At 38.7% G+C, this 17,040-nt stretch overlaps 1 protein-coding gene and 1 long non-coding RNA gene across 2 annotated transcripts; both read left to right on the forward strand.

Moving 5' to 3' along the window:
* The first annotated feature begins 438 nt into the window (after nucleotides 1-438).
* Nucleotides 439-7,128, forward strand: LOC135155026 (uncharacterized). Its single transcript, XR_010294363.1, has 3 exons — nucleotides 439-612; nucleotides 2,309-2,492; nucleotides 3,569-7,128. It is a non-coding gene; the product is annotated as an uncharacterized LOC135155026 (long non-coding RNA).
* Nucleotides 7,129-9,002: 1,874 nt separating this feature from the next.
* LOC135155027 (uncharacterized) lies at nucleotides 9,003-16,291 on the forward strand. Its single transcript, XM_064103371.1, has 4 exons — nucleotides 9,003-9,223; nucleotides 12,470-12,805; nucleotides 13,684-13,785; nucleotides 14,733-16,291. The coding sequence occupies exons 1-4, from the start codon at nucleotides 9,112-9,114 to the stop codon at nucleotides 14,969-14,971; spliced, it is 789 nt and encodes a 262-aa protein (XP_063959441.1). The 5' UTR covers nucleotides 9,003-9,111; the 3' UTR covers nucleotides 14,972-16,291.
* Nucleotides 16,292-17,040: the final 749 nt, after the last annotated feature.

Genomic DNA, 17,040 nt, shown 5'->3' on the forward strand with positions numbered 1-17,040 from the left:
CCACATACTATTTTGCCATTTTTTCAACCTTGCCATGTTAGCAAGGCTATTTCTACTTATAAAAGGAAAAGTAAAACTAAAAAAAAATAGTACAGAATTTTTTTTATTTTAGGTAAAGTATATAATTCTTCAAAGAAAAAAAGTTTCAAAAGCAGTGGCAAAAATAATCATTTCTTAACTGGTTGCCAACCAAACCAAACAAGAGGAAGCTTTATATGTCAAAGAAGTTTGTATCTATTCTAAAACTTTTTTTTCGCAAGTGGTGTCATGCCCCGGTGTCATGCAAACCCCCTATCTAGTTAGCTCACCCCCCCCCCCATGCACGCCCCCCGGGCTCACCCCCTATAAAAAATTCATGATCCGCAGAATTAATTCGCCGCCGGGCGTCGAGCCTGCGCATGCGCGCTGCAATGCATGCAACTGGCGCAGTCTAGTCGCAACCATTTAATTTGAAAAAGGAATGCGCCCGTTTTTCGCCGTTAAATGTTGCAGCCTAATTTTGGATCGAGAATTAAGTGCGACGAAGATGGCCGTTAATAATAGTTCTACTACTTTAAGAACACGGTTCAGATTTGGATAACGACTTCGAAGGCATTCGCAGGAGACCAAACAGTAAGTTAGATAACCATCTTCTAAGATTTTCTTTTCGGAGCGCGGCTTGCCTTTGGCGTTAGATTTCGTGCACTGACACTGCTCGGCCGGCCCGGGGTGGCTGCCCCGAGCGCCGGCATGCTGAATAGGACAGGCTGCGCTGGTGGGCTCAGGGCCCAAGTCTGCACAGACACAGTGTTGTGGTAACGATATCAAAATGAGTTCGTACAGAATCCAATGAAATGACCACCAAAGTGTCTGTCTATATTTATAAATAATATACGGTATGTGCCAAAGGATTCTGGAAGAAATTGTGTAATTGCTGCGAAATAAGCAAAAAAGCACAGGATTCGGATCAACTCGAGCCAAGGCAAGCGTCGGGCCGACATTAATCAGAGCAATAATAACTGTCCCATGTGCTCTTATCTGTGTTGGTGATCTTCAGTTTGAACATTTTTCAGCGTAGATTTCAAGATTTCACAAAGTTCAGTTTATGTAACTGTACCAGATCTAGGCCTACATCTTTGTACATGTACTATGTAGATCTTCGATGATATACCGTACTGACAATTTTTTAAATCCTAAATCTACCGGGGTATTTTGATTCTTGTCATTCCCGGGGGGGGGGTATTATTGCCCCCCCCCCCCTTATAAGATCTCGGCCGTGGATTGCACGATCACAACGAAAATTTGCATGATGGTAGAGAATGACGTAATCTACGTACCGTAGTTGCATTGGTAAATTTCACTGAATTCATATTTTTTTATTTTATATGAATTAATTATGCTAATTTATTCATGAAATCATACTTTTTGCTCTGATTCACTAAATAAAGCTCCTAGAATGCTATTTTTTGGGTGAAAATATTCTTTATAGCATTCCTAACAATTGTGAATGAAAAAAAATCTGGTAGGATCGGGTGTCCGGACACTTTATATTTTTGAAGCCTTCTTTTTTGTCTTAAGATTACACTAAAAATATGAATTCAATAGTTGTAATCATTAATCTTAGTAATCATCTTCTATTTTGTTCTCTATAATATTTTCTAAAATTTTGTACTAAAATTTGATGAAACTTCGATTGTAATTTTTTCCAAATGACTTTCTAAAATTGATCGTCCGGACACACAACCTGTCTGGACACACAACAACTGGGTATATACCAAGACCGATTTCTTATGTATTTTTTTTTTTTTAAATCATGTATTTCTTTGTTTTTTTACATTTTGTTTTTTATTGTATTTTCGATGGAAATCGTTCTAGACTTAATTCTTATCATAAACAAGGCAAAATTAATTAAGTTTAATCAGTAAAAGTAAAAATAATGATAAATTTATGAATTTTGGCTAAATACACAATTTGCATTGGATTTGTACATGAAATCATGTTTATGAGCAATTTTGGGTCCGACATGCACTTACATAATGTTGCGTAATGTCGTAACCGCGTACCCGGGCGTCACAAATTTGGTCTCAAAATTTGCGCGAGACTTGAAAGTAAAAAGTCAGTGAGCGGCGCGATCAAAATTTTTTGCGCGACAGCGTAGTGATGAAATTTGTTGAGGGGGGGGTCAAATTGACCCCCCCCCCCCCCCCCCCAGTTTAATAAGGGTTAAGGCCGTCACATGAAATGCCCTATATTCATTATTTTTCTACCAAAAGCACCATTTTGAGTAAGATTTTTAATGAATAGATCTGTATTCTGTTTGACATTTCAGGAGAAAGAGAGGGAGACACAAAACCACCTGTCTCGGTGTCACACATGAGGAGTTGAGGAGGAGATGAAGTCAGTGAATATGACCTGGCCTGGGGGAGTTTCCAGAAGAAGGCCCAGAATCGCTGGATGCCAGGAGTGGAGATCCTTCGTTGCTGCCCTACATGATAGGAGGCATCGGGCAGTAGGTAAGTTAGAAGGCTATTTCAGATTTAAAGCCTTTTTTTTGGGGGGGGGGGATCATTGGGAATCTCTATTATCAGAATCACGCAGATTTGGGTGTGCACAAACTCGGGGCACCTTATAATCTGTTAATGGTCCTGACTGTACTTCGAGGACTCTGTGATATTTTTTCATTGTATTTTCATTCACGGAGCCTAGACAAGTCTCTGTTGCCTGTAGAACTTTGTACACTAAGATGGATTTCCCTAGAAAATCCACCCTTCCCACAATAATTTTGGGGCAAACATTTAATTTGTCCAATTTGTAAGCTTTTGTACTCTAAACGCATACAAAGGCTTAAAAAATGTTAATTGTTGGAAGGTAAAAATTTTGAAGGATCACTTTCTTACAATTCTCACGCTATATAACGCAATGACATGAACTTTAACTCGAGTGACGTACGTATGCAAGAAATACAGAATTGGTGCACATGCATAGCTGATTGATTCATTGTGCTAGTACTGGTACTAGATCGGTTTGGACGTTCTTATTTCAATGACAAGTTTAGATGGTAAATTGGCGCTAATAAAATTTTGCATTGGTCGATGTCGCGATGCCAGAAAACTAATTCCACCTCAAAATTTGTCAGATTTTTTTTGCAAAATATATATTTAATTGATCCTTGACCTGAATTTAAGCCAAATCAGGCATAGGGAATGGCTGTATTTCAGCCTCAAAGTTCGAATTCTCGGTCCTGACAGTCCTGGTTACCCCATAACCATTTAAAACACATAAAAAAGGCATGAATTAAAATTGTAATTATAAAAAATAATATTTTTATGTGTCAAATAAATTGATTCTAAAATTTCCTTCCTTATACAGAGATGGTTAAAGGTCTTGAGGGCATCATGCCCCCCCCCCTCGACTTGACTTAACATGTTAATATTTGAAGTATAAAATATGTAACAAACTCCACATCGTTTTTTAATCATTTAAAATAAATTGGAAATTAATATTGAAACCATCTAGTTTTTAATGAAGATTAATAAATAGTTTATGTAGAAAAAGTTTTTATGTTTCTCCTCTTCTGTTATTTTTGCAGATGCTGTAATTTGAAACGGAAGGTGTCCTGCCAATAAATTTTCATCCCACCTGAACTGCCTTGCCTGCCTGCACCCAGTCATCTGTTCCTGAGCATTTTCATTTTCCTCTATTTTTCATCATCGTTTGTTTCGGCCTGTATGAAGTGAATTTCACATTGATTGGTGGAGCTGCTAAGTTGGCATTACAGGGCCACGCCGGGGTATGATCCTTTGGGTTGAACATCATGACTGCTAGTTGGTCTGCAAAGGTGATGGGATCGATCAATGTCACATGGAGTAAGATCGATACCAATCTGCTTTGCTACATTTCGAACAATCTCATACGGATACAGATATTATTGCGACAGGAGTACTGCTCGATGTGGTCAAGCCTATTTGACAAAGCATTATGGTGTTAGTCATGTTATCAGAAACCGATTTTTCAAAATCACGGAGTTGCTTCAATTTAGTATCGATAGATATTTCAAGAACGTGTAGACTAGTGATCTTTTCATCAAGAATTTCACGCAATTTATTTTCGCGCTTATCCATGTCATCATTGAGTTTTTGTCTCTCGCGTTCCATTGCCACGGCCACCGCTCTTTGAACGACTTAGATATCAATATAATCTAGGTATGCTGGGCTTTGTTTAGATCCAGTTAATGATGAAGCAGAGGATTGTGTACATGCGTTAGCCGAGTGCAAGGGGCCTCTTGATCTGGTGGATATCTTAGACATGTTAGAGATTACGTAATGATATAATTGAAAAGTGGGATGGGCTGTGCATCTGCCAACTCACCAGTCAACCAATTAGAGACGGCCTTCCAAAGTGACACAGCACGAAAATATCAATATGGGACTGGTCTAGTCAACACATAGATCCTGAAAAAACCATGGAGACCGCAGACGCAAAATGACTTCCATACATAAAGATATGATGCACAATTTCCAGTGGGTTCAAAACACTGAACACATGCTATGCTGATACACAGACTATTATAAGAACTTTATCAAGCAAAGGAAATCTGGTATGAAATCTCTCAGCTCACATAAAAAGCCTACGTAGCTACATGTAGGGAAGAAAATGCGTAATTGCTGAGAAATGAGCAAAATAAGCATGTAATTCTATCAAATGTCAGGTATTTTTCGAATCGATTATAATACACTGTCCCACATATGCTTTTCTGTGTTTACAGCGATCATCAGAATTATCGATTAAGTTAAAAAATTCATGATTTTACAAAGATACAAGTTTACATTAATGTACCAGATGTAGATTATGTACAATATATTGACAATTAACTTTGATTTTATAGATTTTCTCAAGAAATAATTGTTTGCTGCAACTACTGTCTTTTCCTTCTAAGTGATAGTGTAATACAACAGTTCCACAAACTATTTTCATCAGACTTATTGATGCATGATTCTTTCACCCAAATGCAAGCTTCCATAAATCCTGAAAACTTTGCAACTCAGGTATTTTTTTTTTTACATACAGTATATTTTTTCCTACATTACATAGTTGCCTTAAGTTAATAGCGCACCTCTAGTAGTAACTATCTTAAAATGAGTTCGAACAGAATCCAACAGAATTACCAGCAAAGTGTATGTATATATAAAAGATGTGTGCCAAAAAGCTCGGGAAGAAAATGTGTAATTGCTGAGAAATATACAAAATAAGCATGTAATTCTATCAAATGTCAGGTATTTTTCAAATCAATCATAATACACTGTCCTGTCCCACATATGCTTTTCTGTGTTAGTGATCATCAGAATTATTGATTTTAAGATCAAAATTCATGATTTTACAAAGATACAAGTTTACATTAATTTACCAGGGCCCCGTCTTACAAAGAGTTATGATTGATCCGATCAATCGCAACTATGGACGGTCAGCAACGTTAACATCTATTAAGCATGTTTGTTCAAAATATTTTCTAGCTATGATGTATGTTCATGCATTCATTGTTTTCTCAAAAATTCGCTGCGCTTCTCTTTGCATACAAAGGACATTGTGCAAATTTTTCGTAGAAAAAAATTATGACACTAATGGATTTCCATAGAGTTATGATTGATCGGATCAATCGTAACTCTTTGTAAGACAGGGCCCAGATCTAGATTATGTACAATATTTTGACAATTAACCTTAATTTTAAAGACTTTCCGAAGAAATAATTGTTTGCTGCAACTACTGTCTTTTACCCCTGGCCCTAAGTGATAGTGTAATACAACCCAAACATTTCATAAGAATTAATGTACATGTATGATTCTTTCACCCAAATGCGAGCTTCCATAAATCCTGAAACTATTCCAACTCGGGTATTTTTTTTTACATACAGTATATTTTTACCTACATTACATAGTTGTCTAAAGTTGAAGGTATATTTAATTACAATTTCAACGAAAAAGCTTTATTCTTGGAGATCATTATGCCTCTGTTATGTATTAATGTGTATTTATACATGTACAATTGTATGTATTGGTATAACAAACATTGTAATTTCATTCCTTTGACCCTAAAACTGCATTTTCATAGAAAAGTGTTTTTTTTTTCAATCTATTTAGAGTTTTCAACATTTTGTATTCCTTTTTTTTTTTGCTGGTAATATGTTATGCAACTTTTATTTATTAATAGAATATTTGCCACGATTTCGTAATTGAAATGTGTACATGTATTTGATTTCGTTTTCCATTTTTGTATATATTCTTTTTCGGGGGGGGGGGTCATGTTCTTGAGACCGAGACAAGTTATGTAAGGCCCTGGCATGGAGGATCATTATATTGTTACTGGGAATGCTGGACATTGTCAGACCACCTCAGTATTCACCAAATATAGATAATCCTCAATGACAAGGTCTTTGAAGTGATGTGTGTATGTACATTGCATGTAGAATTTAATGTTTAGGTCATTATCACGTCAGAATACGTTAAGATATCATAGTTGACTCCAAAAGACGTCATATTCATTTCAATATGCGACGTCAATATGACGTCTATTACTAGTCAGCAATATGTTGCAAAGTCGTCATTCAGACGTCGTAGTTGACTTATAAAGACGTCAGGAATACGTCGCAAAGTTGTCATTAAGACGTCGTAGATGACTTTTAAAGACGTCATAATTACATCAATATGACGTCTAAAACCGGTCAGGAACACGTTGCACGGATGTCATTAAGACGTCGTTGTTGACTCTCGAAGACGTCATAATCACGTCAATACACGACGTCAATCTGACCCTTGATACTGGTCAGGAAAACGTTGTAAAGACGTCATTAAGACGTCGTAGTCACTCTTGGAGACGTCATAATGACGTCAATATACGACGTCATAATGACGTTATTCGCGGGTGCAAGATCCCGTCAATAAGACGTCATGTTACGACGTCAAAATGACGTGACACTCGTCGTTAAACTGACGTAATTATGACGTCATTTTTACCAGTTTCTGCTATCAGGGTATATAGCACGCAGGAAACTGCGGGCGCGTCTAAACACCCTAGTCTGCTCCCCTTGAATACCCTCGGTTAGACGCGAAAGCCCCCTAGGGTGTTTGCGTGCTCGGGCGTGACGTTTCCTGCGGCCGGCACTGTATAAGAATAAAGTTAAGAAGTGACTGATCGGGGAAAATATAGGTGAAGATAATTTCGGGCTCCACCCCCAGTCGGATCTGCCCTTGTGACATAGTCTATACACACACACAGAAAAAAAATGTTGCCCCCCCCCCCTTGAAAAATCAAGGACCCCCCCCCCCCCCCCCCCGGAAAAAAATCCCAGCTACGCCACTGGTTGCTGGGATTACTTGATGGCAAAGATGGATGTATTGTTAGGCTGTTTATAAGAGCCGTTGGTTCCACCAGTTTAAAGTTGCAATTGCGGGAGGCGTTCTTCTGTTCTATTTCTGAACTAAATAGAACCATTTTTGTCCCACCTGCATAGCAGAGTGAGACTATAGGCGCCGCTTTCCCGACGGCGGCGTCGTCAACACCAAATCTTAACCGAAGATTAAGTTTTTGAAATGACAGCATAACTTAGAAAGTATATGGATCTAGTTCATGAAACTTGGCCATAAGGTTAATCAAGTATTACTGAACATCCTGCTTGAGTTTCATGTCACATGACTAAGGTCAAAGGTCATTTAGGGTTAATGAACTTAGACCATGTTGGGGGAATCGACATCAAAATCTTAACCTAAGGTTAAGTTTTTGAAATGTCATCATGACTTAAAAAAAAATATGGACCTAGTTCATGAAGCTTGGACATGATAGTAATCTAGTATCACTAAACATCCTGTGTAAGTTTCAGGTCACATGATAAAGGTCAAAGGTCATTTAGGGTCAATGAACTTTGGCCAAATTGGGGATATTTGTTGAATTACCATCATAACTTTGAAAGTATGTTGGTCTAGTTCATAAAACTTGGACATAAGAGTAATCAAGTATCACTGAACATCCTGTGCGCATTTTAGGTCACATGACCAAGGTCAAAGGTCAATGAACTTTGGCCATAATGGGGGTATATGTTGAATTACTATCATAACTTTGAAAGTTTATGGATCTGACTCGTGAAACTTGGACATACGAGTAATCAAGTATCACTGAACATCCTGTGCGAGTTTCAGGTCACATAATCAAGGTCAAAGGTCATGTAAGGTCAATGAACTTTGGCCACGTTGGGGGTATTTGTTTGAATTACCATCATATCTCTGTAAAGTGTATTGGTCTATTTCATAAAACGTGGAAATAAGAGTAACCAAGTATCACTGAACATCTTGTGCGAGTTATAGTAGTTTTCAAAGTCAGCACTGCTGCTATATTGAATCGCGTGATGCAGGTGAGACCGCCAGAGGCATTCCACTTGTTCCACTATTCCTTCAGATGGCCCAGACGCCATGAATCGACGGCGGGGTCAGCCTGCGATTACCAGATCTTGCGTAGGGAACCAATGACCTAGGTATCTGTTTCCCGGGCCTCTGGGATGACCATAGTCTCCCTGATGGTCACGTCACTTGTGACCCTTCGGTTACCATATGTTTTTCTTTTTATTACCATGGTATCGCAGCTTGTTTCCCGTCCGTCATTGCAATAAATAATTAGGGAAATTACTTTATATGATTTCATATATATCTTCCATGGTGATTTGTCAAATTGAAGATACGGATTATTGAAAATGTTTTACATGATTGCATATTAATTATATTGTTATATTGAACTTGAATATGCCAACTCAAACAGAGACATAAAAAAAGAGGAAACGGCAGTATCAAGCATTCCCATTGCATTTCTTATTAAAATTGGCAAAAGTAGTATACAATAGTCCTTAAGTTTTTCCATTCATAATTTTTTTTTTCAGGAACGAATGCTCAAATAAGATCTTTTCCGGCAGAGCTAAACAGAAGCGTAGATATACCATGTGGTTGTACTATTTGCCCGGAGTTAACCTTTCGAGTTCAGTGGTACTTAAGCAGTAACCAACATGTTTTCCAAAAGGATGGACATGCTGTAGCGTGGTGGTCTGTTGGACGGAATGGCAGCACCAAGGGGTTTGATATCAATGCTGACTTCTCAATGAAGATATACTACCTTACACCCCAACACAACAAACAGCTATTCAGGTGTTTGGTTGTCCCAGCTGATGGTTCTGAAGATTGTACCCATGACGCTACATTACACATCTATGGTAAATACTTAACACTTTTTCCTGAATCATCCAGCAATTTCAATGATCTAAAAGAAGTAATATAAATTTATATGTTTATGTCATAGCTCTAGCTGTGACATTAAGTGCCGTCCAGGGAATCGAACCCTGGAATTTCATGTGTGTAGTAAGATTCTTTAGATCCCTCGACAACCCCGCCGTTTCGCAGCCATTAGAATTCAAATTTGGCGTCTTGTGCGCTTTATCGGTGAGGCTTTTATTAAATTCACTTAAGAACAGCCCTTTGAGCACTTGATTTACAAATTAGTTTGGGAGGGACTAGAAAGCTAAAGACAAATATTATATCCACAAACTTTCATCCCATTCCATTCTTGAAAAATAGTTTAATATAAACAAGCAAAATTACACATGTATTTTATGTCATATGCTTCACATCACATCAACCGTTTTAAGGCCCCCTCACACCTAACCGAATTGCCTGAAATATGCCTTGCGATGGCTGGCGAAAGGCATTTTTTATTAATCGTTTTCAATGGTAACTGATAGTGAATCATATTTACCCTTCGTGTTTGGGTTCGCACACCTTCTGAACTAACAGCTGCGATTATTCAAATTCGGGCGGAAATTTTGAACATGTTTGAAATTTCCCGACGAATTGAAAAATCGTTAGCGACCTGTTTGAATTCGCATCTCTTATTTAGTCTGCGGTAATCGTTTATCATGCTTATCGTTCGTGTTTTATTGTCGCGCATAGTCCCTCATCGCGCTTTTGCCAAAGTTCGTCTTAGTGGGTTATATTAACCCTTCGCTCGCCTTCAGCTGCAATTTACTCAAAGAGGTGAACCGAAAATTGATATCCTTTGGAAGTCATATTTATCCTTCACTTACCGTTCGTTGATTAAATTTTGCAATAGATACTGATCGCATGATTTGACGGAAATTTCATTTGAATACGTTTAATTCGTGTGCATTTCGTGTTTTTCCCCATTCTTCACTTTTTTTTTACAATTTCGGGTAATACGATGTAAAAGCATTAATGCTTTGTAACATAGAAGAAGTTCAATGAGTACATTTTCCCAACTTGGGGACCGCTCTAACTTTCTGAGAGAATGATTTGATAAAATACCAAGAGATATCAAATTGCATCATTTAAAATTGATTTTAGAACATCATCTAAGAGTAGTCTTTGATTCTGTAATAACCACCTTTCGCAAACCTCTACAACGCGACATTAGAGCCCGGTAACACAAAAGTTAACGATTAATCATATAGACTCGATTTTCTAGATTGATTGTACATTATACTCAATACAATCGAACGTAGAAAACTGTTCTACAATCATTGCTAAGCTTTGTGTTACAGGACCTATAGATCTTGCTTTTCGTGTGCAAATTTTTTCATACGCTACCAGCATGCCATGCCATCTGCCTGCCTGCCTGAGCTCGCGGAGGGACTGTACTATCATGACTATCATGGCTCCAGCTGGCTGGAGACATGCGAAGTGTAGATTGTGACATGGATAAGAAAGTGGTTTTTCAAACAAATCGAGTACATATTGAGTGAGGAAAACTTACTGAATTCAGACTTAGATATAAATCATTATTGTCCATCGAATCTATGTTGCATCTAATGTGGATTATTGGTGGATCACTAGCAATTGATTCCATGGGTCAGATCATCTCTCCAGCTGAACCATTTCGCATGCGCTGATATGTACACAGCATTATGCAATAGGCTTATTCGTCCGAAACTCACCAAACTTTGCTCTAGCCTCAGTCTTGTCGAGGCCCTGTCGGCTGCTTTCCGAGCGAACATGGCGAAGCAAGGGCGAGAGCGAAGCAGAGCGCCGCGAGACAGGGCCTCTTGACATCTGGGCCGAATTGAACGAACTTTCTTTTGTTATTTATTGTTTTTACCAATATACCGACCAAAAACTGGTCGGTGAAAATCATCCAATGAGAGCGCGTGCTGCTATGACGTCATGTTGAATATTCATGAGCTCATCTTTATAGCGACCCGTGGATTCTTGGCGAAAAGTGACGACGAAATATCAAAGAGCATTGAATATGCCTCTAAAATGCCGAATATTGACCGATTTAAGGATTTGCAAGTCGATAAAATTAAATCTGTACTGAAAGGACGAAATGTTTTTGTAAATCTACCCACAGGATATGGAAAAAATGTTATCTTTCATGCGATTCCACTATGTGTCGATTATCGTTCTCCGCGGTGCAATGAGGGAATGCTGGAGTAGAGTTGTTTCCCCTTGACTCGAGTCAGACCAGCGGCTGATCAGTATCTCCCGGGAAGTTTCGGGGCGGTGATGGGTCTTTACGGACAGTACTAGTAGTAATTTTAGTAGTACCACTGCTTGTAGCATTTTGCTGGTTATATCCCATTTAGTGTCCCGCAATTAATTGAATCCCCTGCAGAATAGTGGACTACTATAGTATTCCGAACCCCGGACGAGACATTTCATTGGTTTACTAGGTGACCGGTGATATTACAACTCATGTATATTCATTAGGAAGACGTTCCTCATGAATATATAATTCAGCTCAGATGTCAAGAGGCCCTGGCTCGCGCCAGGCCTAATTCGCTTCGCGCAATAGGAAATCCCTCGCTTCGCTCGGGAAGCAATCGCCAGGGCCTCGACAAGAGGCTAACTTTGCTCCGGCTCCGAGAACCGCGGCTAGCTATTAATGCATATGCATGATCATGAACGGACCCCCGGTTCTATACTCTCTGATTGGCTAATATTTTGACGTGTGCTTGTTAGGAAATGCGGTCAAATTTTTTTTCATCCACGGTCAGTAATCAGGTAATGGTTTTTTTTTTATCGGCTGTATGTTAATGAAAATATGACATCACACCTCACTAACCGTTTGTCCGCCGATGCGTGTAAAGTTTTTGTAATGTATTACAACCAATTTGGAATTACTGGATATTTGTATGACGATTAATGTGGAAGTTTAGACAGGGTGCATGGATACTTAAGCAATTCCGATATCGAGCTATATTGGGGTCAAGCACCAATCCAAAGTTGGATTGAAATTTTCAATCTAATAGATTTAGAATTCAATAATTTTCGATTGAGACTTGCAACCCAATTTTGGATTGGTCCCTGTATAACCACAACCTATTAGATGTACATAATTATTTTCAACTTTACTTCATGAAATCGTGTTAATTTGGCACTATGGGAATGTACATACAATTCATTCATTCGTTCGCTCATTTCATTTCATTTCACTTCATCATTGGTAGCTAAACCCGAAGAACCACCTGCCATTGAATACACTCGACATTCTGACCAAACTGGTGGCTGCAATGTGACTTGTTCCATATCACACGTTTTCCCTCTGACCTTCCCAGTATTTGGATCCAAAGAAGAAAATGGAAGTAAAGGAATCCTACTGAATAATGACGGCACGTTCAACACAAATGTGACGACATACTTTTCAAGGGTAGATGGTGATACCACCATAGAATGTCTGTACTCATTAAGGAATTTTAAGAGCAAGTCTTCTTTACGAATCGTTGATTATGGTGACATCAGTGAGCGAGATGGGGAAGAAGATTGCGTGGATAAGAATAATACTGGTAATTATAGCCTACTATTATTCGATAAAACAGAGTCTAAGATGCCCTTAGAAAAAAATGATCAAATTAATGTGCATTTATCCACGTTTAACATGTGATAAGTAGATTCGATTTAAATCATTAAATGCATCATTTAAAAAAGAAACATAATAAAAAAATAAATTAGCTGTTTTGCAAAACACTAATAAGTATAACAAAACAAGTAAAACTGAAATTTCATTTCCGAAAAAATTGTTCGTGTATGTTAATTATACCTTAGGTCTGTAATTTAAAGTAACTTTCGGCACATATAATGCGGAATATTTGATCTCTGCCTGAATTTGAAATCCAGTTTTAGGTGTGTCAGTAAGAGTTGCTTATGGCTGTTTTAGTAGACAAAATACCAGTCCTATTTTCCGTAAAGTGAAATACATTGCAGAGTGGAAATGTACCTTTTTTGTAGTTTTTAATTTTACTTTTTCACATTGGCGGCGGAAACCAAAAAAATAAGGGGGTCCACCTGAAAGTGTGGGATGGACACAGGTAAAAAATTTGACAAGCACCCCCCCCCCCCCCAAAATAAAAAAAAGGTCATCAACCTAAATTTTGAGGGGGACCACAAACATTTCAAGCGGGGTGCACGTTAATTTAGGAGGGGCGCAGGAAACAAAATTGACAAGCAAAAAAAAAACGTTATCAATAAAAAATATAGGGGGACCGTCCCCCTCACCTCAAATTAAGGGGGGACACGTCCCCCCCCCGCCCCCCCCCCCCCCCCCGTTTCCGCCGCCTATGCTTCTTCATGCTCTTGCGAAGTAGAGTAAAAATCGCAATAGAAATACATATATAATGACAATCCAAACATGTTTTAAGCTATTACGTCTACTTTTGCTGTACAGATTCCAACTTCAGATGCAGAAGTCCAGGATTGTGGTTGCTATGGACAATACTGATAATGGAAGTCCTATTAGTGGTCCTTATCTCCTACACGATAATGATTGGTAGGTACTTTTCAAATTATAATATGCCCTAAAACTTAGTATTTGCCGTTAATGCAAACAACGTTTTCTTATACCTTGGTCACATTTGCTCTACGGCCGCCGTACGCCGAGTCGAAAACAGCCGTTTTATGCATTTTTATTCAAACCACCTATATATAGCTGGTACATAAAATGTTAGAACGGCTGTTTACGACTGGCCGTTATGTAACCATAGTATACAAATATACTTTGCCTTGAGAGTTTCTGGTTAAAACTATGGGCAAGAGGTGACTCCAGAATAGAACTATTCACTGAGGGGCGCAGCCCCGAAGTGAATGGTACTATTGGAGGCACCGAGGCCCATAGTTTTAACCAGAAACTCGAAATTATGGCAGAGTATATTTGTTTTATATTTTGGATCAAAAATTTTAACAAAAGGAAAAAACAGAATAATGGCTTACCTTTTATACCCTCTTGTCACTCTCATGGTCTTATGGTCTTTTTAAAAATCATATCCAATTTTAATGAAATCCAAGTTTTAATAGTCAATGAAAATGTCTGAAAAAGGTCAAAGCAGAAACTGTAGTCTAAAAACGTAGCCGCGACGTCGCGAGTATCGCCCATGGTAAGCACTCGAGCTCTCGTATACCCCGCTGAATGTTGGTGATTTTGATATCACGCGCATCAGGCGTATGGCGCCGTGACGTCATTTCCCCAAATAGTTTTACTATTTGGGGAAATGACGTCACAAAAATGACATAATTTTCTCAAATAGTATCCCTAGCTGCCAACATTCCAAAATAGTTGAAAATACACATAATCACGTGAAGCTCTTTTAGCCAATGACCGGAGGATAAATTTTTGATCCAAAATATAATAGAGAATAAAGCAATAACATATTTCACGTTTTCCGATGACAGATGATAACATAATTGTTTATTTTTGTTTTTATACTACCCATTTCACAGGTCGTCTCCTCTTGAGAATTGCTAATCGCGACTCAAATCATGCGGATGACAGGCTTGGGCATGGTGGAGCAGCCAATCTTGAATATGACGATACCACTGTGGCAAATTTGAATAGCAATAGTTCAGAAAATAGAGAGAATACGTTAATTTCTAGAAAGCTGTTCCATTATTTCTTTGCAGCCATTATTTCTTTGGTTATCCACATGTCTATCCTAATCATGGTAATAATACTCTTATAGTTGGATATCTAGCGTATACTAGCGCGTATGCAGGATTTTGCAGTTTTGGCGCCCCTGTGAACTTTCCGAAAAACGGCACCCCCAGCCAAGTAAACATAAGTACCTTAAATGCAGTATGAGTAGCTATCTAAACAATTAATGCGAGCGCGAAACGCGAGATGAAAAATTTTGATATTCTGACCTAAAATTTGGACATTCTAAGCACTCTTGGCGAATATGAAAAAATTGGTATCTATAAATAATTTTTAATTTTGATATTCCGACCAAAAGCTGGACATTCTAAGCACATTTTTTAACCATGAATAGGATGGGTATATGAACAATAGTGCGAGCGCGAATGGCGAGCTGAAAAAGGCGTGATATTCTTACATACATTTTGTATATTCCAAGCATCTTCTGTAATCGTCAACAAGATGGTCATCTCACTATAAATTTAGGCGAGCGCGAAGGGTGAGCAGAAAGTTTTTGATATTTTGCCCATAAAAGCTTACCATTTTTGATATTCCGACCTAAAGTTGGACATTCTAAGCCTATCTTGTATCCATGAATATGCTAGGTATCAATCTAAACAATTGAAGCGAGCGCAAAGCTGAAAAAAATATATATATATTCTGATCTCAAATTTGTACATTCCACGAACTCTTGTTAATCATGAATAGGATGAGTGTCTAACAAATAATTGTATGCGACTGCAAAGCGTGAGCTTAAAAATGTTTATATTCCGACCTTAAGCTTAACATTTTTGATATTCCAACCTAAAGTTGGACATTCTAAACATATTTTTATCCATGCATATGATAGGTATCAATTTAGGTAACAATTGACGCAAGGGCAAAGCGCGTGCTGAAAAAAAAATAATCTGATCTCAAATTTGGACACGCTAAGCACTTTTGGTGATCATGATCTTATGCTAGCGCGAAGCGTAAGCTAAATTTTTTATATTCCGACACAAAACTGGCCATTCTAAGCACATTTTGTAGTCATGAACAAGATTGGTCATCGAACTGTAAAGCAATTGATGCAAGCGCGAGGCACGAGCTGAAAATTGTTGATATTTGAGCCTTAACCATTGGACACCATGAACACTTTATGTAATCATGAACAGGATAGCATCGAACTAATTGATGCGAGCTCGAAGCTTTAAATAAAAGTTTTTCATTTTTCGACCCAAAAATGGACGTTCTAAGCACTTTTGTAAATATGAACAGTATGAGTATCTATTCAAGCAATTGATAGGCGACCCACAGTTGGACATTCTAAGCAGTTATCTAACCATGAATAGGACCGAATAGGACCAATTGATGCGAGTAGAACTAGATGAAAAAAAAATTGACCTAAGATTTAGACTTTCTAAAGGCCACCGCACACCTTAAGCCCCTTTCACAATTGACGTACGACCTGTTTACGACCGCCTGCAACAGTTTTTTCTTGTTGTTGCACGATCGATCTCTTGGTGTCTTGCGAGCACTCGCAGTGGTTGTAGACGAACGCACGAATTTGAGGTGGTCGGAGGTGGTCGTGACTGGTGGCATCTGAATTTGAACATGTTCAAAATCCAAACGCGATCAAATACGATTGATTTACTCGCATCAGGTCGTACCATCGGTCGGGCGATCATCGTGTGAGTGTTGTTCAACGTTGTACGACTTGGTGCGAGAGGTGACACAACTACGTATAGTCGCATTTATGCGACTGGAGGTCGTACAACACTTGCACATGCGCTAGATACCTACAGAGACCAGTCTTGCGACTGGTTGCGATAATATAAGACTGTTGCAAGACCGATCGAAATTACGGCTTACAACGTTCCACTACCGTTGCATTCGCATGTATGCGACCGTACAGCCCCTTTCACAATTGACATCCGACCAGTTTACGACCGCCTGCAACAGTTTTTTCCTGCTGTTGCACGATCGATCTCTTGGTGACTTGCGAGCACTCGCAGTCGTTGTAGACGGTCGCACGAACTCGAGGTGGTCGTGACTGGTCACATCTGAACTTTGAACATGTTCAAAATCCGAACGCGATCAAATACGACCGATTCACTCGCATCAGCTCGTATCCGGGGT

The sequence above is a fragment of the Lytechinus pictus genome, chromosome 8 (genome assembly GCF_037042905.1).
Source record: "Lytechinus pictus isolate F3 Inbred chromosome 8, Lp3.0, whole genome shotgun sequence".
Taxonomy (NCBI): Eukaryota; Metazoa; Echinodermata; class Echinoidea; order Temnopleuroida; family Toxopneustidae; genus Lytechinus; species Lytechinus pictus.

What these genes read in the sequence shown, in the direction of transcription:
- LOC135155027 (XM_064103371.1), top strand. Translation starts at nt 9,112, where the DNA reads ATGAAGATATACTACCTTACACCCCAACACAACAAACAGCTATTCAGG. An exon ending in CGCTACATTACACATCTATG is followed by an intron (nt 9,224 to 12,469) that starts GTAAATACTTAA and finishes CATCATTGGTAG; the next exon opens with CTAAACCCGAAGAACCACCT. An exon ending in CGTGGATAAGAATAATACTG is followed by an intron (nt 12,806 to 13,683) that starts GTAATTATAGCC and finishes TTTGCTGTACAG; the next exon opens with ATTCCAACTTCAGATGCAGA.